This window comes from Camelina sativa, chromosome 15 (genome assembly GCF_000633955.1).
Source record: "Camelina sativa cultivar DH55 chromosome 15, Cs, whole genome shotgun sequence".
Lineage (NCBI taxonomy): Eukaryota > Viridiplantae > Streptophyta > Magnoliopsida > Brassicales > Brassicaceae > Camelina > Camelina sativa.
The window spans coordinates 763,224-769,374 of record NC_025699.1 but is presented as its reverse complement, the minus strand read 5'-3'; the positions used below and the strand labels follow the sequence as shown (position 1 = coordinate 769,374).

Sequence of the window (6,151 nt, the reverse complement as noted above, 5' to 3'; positions counted from 1 at the left end):
TAAAAAAGAAATTTCACAATTGTAAACTAAATAGAGAGAAAAAATGTATGTTGGTTTGAGTTCACCCTTAAAATTAATTCGACCAATAATACATAGAAAGCAAATCTTACCCCAATACATTGTACACAAATTATATGAAATATATCTCTAATACATATTTGAATTAAATATTATCTTTGAACATATAACTAAATCTAGACCTTTTAATATATAATTCTACCCACTCTAATGGTAATATCTAACTTTTTCCATTCTTCCCATTTATGATATAATTTTTTTTTTTTTTTTTATAATTGGCCATCATATCACCCTTTTCCCCTATAAATACTGATTAACTTGTGCATTGAGAAAACCAAAAATTGTTAGTAAACACAAATATTTTTTTTTTGAGAAGAAGAAAATGGAGAATGATGGTAGTGGGAGCTCATGGAATGAACAATATGCTTCGGAAGACTCCAAGCAAAGCGGGAAGAGGACCGGTCATCGCCATACCCCTCAACAGATCCAAGGACTTGAAGCGTAAAACCTTTATTATTTATTTATACATTTTCGATAAAAATTTATGATTTTTTAATATTACATATCATTAATTTGGATTTCTGAAATTGTATCAAGTTTTTTCATGGAATGTCCACATCCAGACGAAGCACAGCGACAACAGTTGTGTGAAGAATTGAAACTCGGGCCTGACCAAGTCAAGTTTTGGTTTCAGAACAAAAGGACTCAATGCAAAGTATTCATCTTGAAAAATCCTTTTTAAAATACTCTTCAATAATTTCTCAATATATTTTAACAATATGATATTTAATAATAAATAATTTATTTTTTCATATGCTATAGGCCCAAGAGGAAAGAGCCGGTAACTTATCACTTCGTGCAGAAAACGAAATTCTCAAAAATGAGAACGAAGCTATGTTCGGGGCATTAAGTAGTGTACTATGTCCGGATTGTGGAGGTCCTCCTTTTGGCAGAGAGGAACACACACTCAATTTCCAAAAATTGCTTTTGGAAAACGTTCGTCTGAAAGAGCAGGTATTCATATATATATATATATATATATATATATATATATATATTTGGATGTTTTATTAATTTGACTAATCATCATATTTTTCATTTAAATTTACAACAAAATTATATTAATCTTTTTTTTCAAAACGCTATTTAGAAAACATAATAAAAATTATATATATTGCTTGTGAATCTATATACATTTACACATACGCCACTATATAATTATTCATCATATTTTTCATTTAAATTTACAAACAAAATTGTACTAATCTTTTTTTCCAAACGCTATTTAGAAAACATATAAAAATTATATATATTACTTGTGAATCTATATACATGTACACAAAAATGCAACTATATAATTAAGCATCATATTTTTCATTTAAATTTACAAACAAAATTGTACTAATCTTTTTTTTCAAAACCCTATTTGAAAAACATAATAAAAATATTTGGAAAACATGATAAAAATATTTGGAAAACATAAGAAAATTATATATATTGCTTGTGAATCTATATACATGTACAGATACGCCACTATATAATTATTTACTTTTGTGTGAAGCGTGACAAAATCGCCCATTTGCTATCCAACATGTCCAAACGACCGACCGTGGGGGACCCATTTGCTTCTGTTCCTACCCAACACATCTCCTCTTACGGAATCAACCCAAGCAATATGTTCGACCCGTCTAGCTCATTCGGACCACCAACTTCTCAACCCATCCAACCACAACCAATATCCCAAATGGATGTAAGCTTGTTGTCTGAAACCGCGGCAAGTGCGGTTGAAGAGCTCAAGCGGCTGTTTTTTAGTGAGGAACAATTTTGGGTTAAGTCCTCTATCGATGGCACAGATGTGATTGATTCAGAGAACTATGAAAAGTTCTCGAACGCTGTCAAAAAGTTCAGGAGCACGAGTGCCTATGTCGAGTCTTCCAAGGATGTCACGGTGGTTCCAATAGAAGCTACTACCTTGATTGAAATGTTCTTAGATGCGGTAGGTATTCGATTTGTCGTCTCTAGGAAAAAATATTACGTTTTGACTTTAAGACACGTTGGTTTATCCTAAATTAAGGGTTGGATGGATCTAATGATGATGAATAAAATTAAATATGAAAATGTTACTTGTTTATTGTAGGAGAAATGGAAAGAGCTTTTTCCAACGATGGTGAACAAGGCCAAGAAGCTACATGTGCTCGGGTCGGAGCTTCCTATTAGAGAGAACTGCAATATTTTGCGAGTGGTGAATTATTTTTATATTAGAACCATTATTTACGTAACCAACTTACAGTTTTCATTACCATTCATTGAAATTAGGGATTATTTTGTTTAAAGACGCACAATCCTGCATGTAGAAATCTAATATGGGCAAAACATTTTGTATGATAACATGTAAATATACTCATCATTTGATGTTTCGAACGTGAATGAAATTTGATAGATGTGGGAGCAACTACACATTCTGTCGCCGCTAGTGCCACCAAGGGAGTTCATGATCGTGAGGTGCTGCCAAGAGATCAGTAAAGGGCTCTGGATTATTGCTGACGTGTCACATAACGTTGACTTTGACTTTGACTTTGTCAATGCTTCTTGTTACAAACGTCCTTCTGGTTGTCTCATCCAGTCGATGCCCAATGCTCAGTCGAAGGTATACCTCTCTGATCTCCATGGTCTCTTGGTCGAACTCATAAATGACATTTTATATATTGCATTTGGCTGATGCTATCAAATATTACAGGTAATGTGGATTGAGCATGTGGAAGTGGCCCAGAAACTGGATACACATAAAATCTATAGAGAGCTTTTAAGCGGCGGGTCAGGCTACGGAGCTAAGCGTTGGATTGCCACACTTGAGAGAATGTGTGAGAGGATGGCTCTCACCTCCAACCTAACCCTTCCTGCAAGTGACTGGAGCGAAGGTACGTATCATCTTTACGACTAACTAAAATGATGACTTCAAATTGTGAAACTGAATTAAAATATGTTATTCTTTTTATCACGTGATTTGAGTGGTATGATTGTATCATTTTGATTATAATCGAATTTACCAACATGTTTTTTTAAAAAAAAAACTTTAGTCAACATTTTCTTCAATTTCTAGAAAAGAAATTAAGAAACATTTTGCGAGTCAAAATTTGGATGACGAATATACGGAAGTTTTTAATCTTCAAATGGATGAATATACTGACTCATAAAAGCATACAAAGAAAGAATATTTTTCCGTGTATATCTAAATTTATTTCCGGATTATTGAGTTTTCTAATTTTTAATTTAAGAAACAAAAAAAAATTACTTTTGTGATATTTTTTATTATTTTTATAAAAGTATGACATATTTACAAATATTGTTACAAATTTTATTTTATTTTATTTGCTTTGTCTAATCTTGGTTGTAATTTTTGAAATTTGAAATCTTTTGTAAAAATAAATGGATTAAGGAAGGTCATAGATCATGTATAATAAATACATATCGTCTAACCAGCTAAAAAATGTCAAGCGCTGGTCGGATAATTTTTATATCACATATCTCTAGGTTCAAACCGAAAGACATGCAACTTTACGTTATTACATTAGTTATTGTTTATTTACGTATATAGTTTCTATAATAATGTGGCGTTTGATCAAGTTATTATATTGTGGCAGTCATAAGGACAGGAGAAGAAAGGAGAAGAGTTTTGAAATTAGGTGAGAGAATGATAATGAATTTCAACGAAATGTTGACCATGTCCGGAAAAGTTGACTTTCCGCAGCAGTCGAAATGTGGAGTGAGAGTCTCGATGCGGATGAACCTCGAGGCCGGTCAACCACCCGGTTTAATTGTTAGCGCTGCTTCGTCTCTAAGAATCCCTCTCCCTCCTGTGCAAGTCTTCGACATCCTCCGGAAACTCGACACTCGTCAGCAGGTTCTTTTCTTTTCTCTATCTCTTTCTTAATCTGTACGTATGATCATCATATTTTGTGAGCTTTGATACGTGAAACTAGTACTAGTTAATCAGTCCAGATTTTGATTAGGGATTTTGGTTTACTAAATTGCATGTCTCTTACTGTTGCATGTCTTAAAGAACGTACTAACACACACATAAAAAAACGTTTAATTACGTGTAACAGTGGGATGTTCTTGCCTATGGGACCGTAGTCACTGAGATCGCGCGCATTGCCACCGGATCAAGTGAAACCAATTGCTTAAGCATCCTCCGGGTACATGTATATATCTCTTCTGAACGACTTTTTATATAATTAAGCGTTTATTGGCATATTATATTACTCTAATAATCTTTAATCGTCGTGCGTGTGTATATAATCTACATTTCAGCCAACGCAAGAAGAGAATAATAATGGCAAGATGATAGCACAAGAGTCAGACAAGGACGACATGTTAATGCTGCAAGATTGCTACATGGACGCCTTAGGAGGCATGCTGGTGTACGCTCCTATGGACATGGCTACAATGGATACCACTCTCTCCGGCGCGGACGTCAAAATTTCCGATATTCCAATCCTTCCTTCTGGTTTCATCATCTCAAGCGATGGCCGACGATCGACTGTGGAGGACGGCGGAACCTTACTCACGCTGGCCTTCCAGATCCTTGTCTCTGGCAGGACCAGTAGGTCGAGAGAGGTGAATGAGAGGTCGGTGGATACAGTGAGTGCTTTGATCAGCTCAACTGTTCAAAGGATCAAAGGTTTGCTCAACTGTCCTGATCAGTTTTGAGTGAGAGAATATGCCGTGGAAGATTCTCCTCTGTTTTCATTCTTGTTTTGTTTAAGACAATTATTTTTGGGGGTTTTTATGACTTTGGGTATAATGATTTTAAGGACATGATTTAAGATATTTTCGGTCAGTATTATTACAGACCGATTTATGATAATAATTAATAAAACAACCCTTCTTTTTTATATTAGTTTATTTTTTTCTTTTTCTTTTTGGCTTTTGTTTGGTCATGACATTTTTACTCATAATTATTTTTTAAAAAGAAAAAGAAATCTATGAGTAAATTATTGACGTAAAAAAAAAATTATGTATTTAATAACCATAATACTATGAGTAAACTAACTATGGTTTGAAGATGGATTTTAACCATAATACTATAAGTAAATTTTGTTTTTTTATATAAAACACACCACAATTTAAGTTATTTTCACTAAGAATAATAATGAAATGTCCTACATACATAATCTTTTTGTTTTAGAAAACTAAATATACATAAAAATTTCACAATTATACTCATCATTTAACATTTTCAAGTTGATGGAACGTACGGTATATATATTTTTGACTTTAAGAAACAGTGGGAAAAAAAAAGGGAAAAAAAATATTGACGGTAATTAGAAGAAACCGGACGTTGGAAAATAAAAGGAAATAAGAATGACGCTACACGCAAGGTAACACGTGTATGTTTCTAATTGGTTGAGAGAAGACGACAGACAAATTTACATATACATGCGGGTAACACCACACACATCGTCGCCACTTCATCACCACCACTCCCAAATCTCCCCTTCGCCTATAAATATTTTCTCTGCTATACAATTTTACAATCATCTCTTCGTTTTTTTTTCTGTGAATCTTCTGAATCGAAAGCTCTTAATCTCTAATCAACAATGGCCGCCACAACTGAGAACCTCCCTCAACTCAAATCCGCCGTCGATGGCCTTAAAGATATGAGGTTTGTGTTCGGATTCGATTATTTTAAGTCTCGTTTCTTCCTAAATCTGATGGATCTTTTATTATAGTTTTGAGAAATTCTAGATCTGGATGATATCGTGTGGATTTTTTTTTTGGACTGATCTGATTGTTTCCTTCCTTCTTTTGTTTCCAGTGAGAATGAGAAGAGCGGATTCATCAGCCTCGTCTCTCGCTACCTCAGGTTCGTCTTTCTATTTCATCGTTTCCAATTTCGAATTTGTGGATTCGTTCTCTTGAATTTGTGATGATCCAAAACAAACAAATATTGCGTAGTTGAGCTTTTTATTGATTCTATGATAGATATGCTTTTAATCTGAACGTTTATTAGACGTTGAATCGATCGGATCAGATCTGGATATTAGATCTGAGGTGTTGTCGTCGTTTAACGTTATAACAGTAGACTAATGAGTTCCACCATCACTGTTTTTTTTTTTTTTTTTTTTTTTTT

At 33.8% G+C, this 6,151-nt stretch overlaps 1 protein-coding gene across 1 annotated transcript; it reads left to right on the top strand.

Annotated features, from left to right (window-relative positions):
- Positions 385-4,883, top strand: LOC104744414 (homeobox-leucine zipper protein HDG8-like). The gene is made up of 10 exons (XM_010465472.1): positions 385-519; positions 616-733; positions 841-1,032; positions 1,580-2,014; positions 2,156-2,260; positions 2,459-2,665; positions 2,756-2,936; positions 3,660-3,919; positions 4,125-4,220; positions 4,330-4,883. The coding sequence occupies exons 1-10, from the start codon at positions 401-403 to the stop codon at positions 4,726-4,728; spliced, it is 2,112 nt and encodes a 703-aa protein (XP_010463774.1). The 5' UTR covers positions 385-400; the 3' UTR covers positions 4,729-4,883.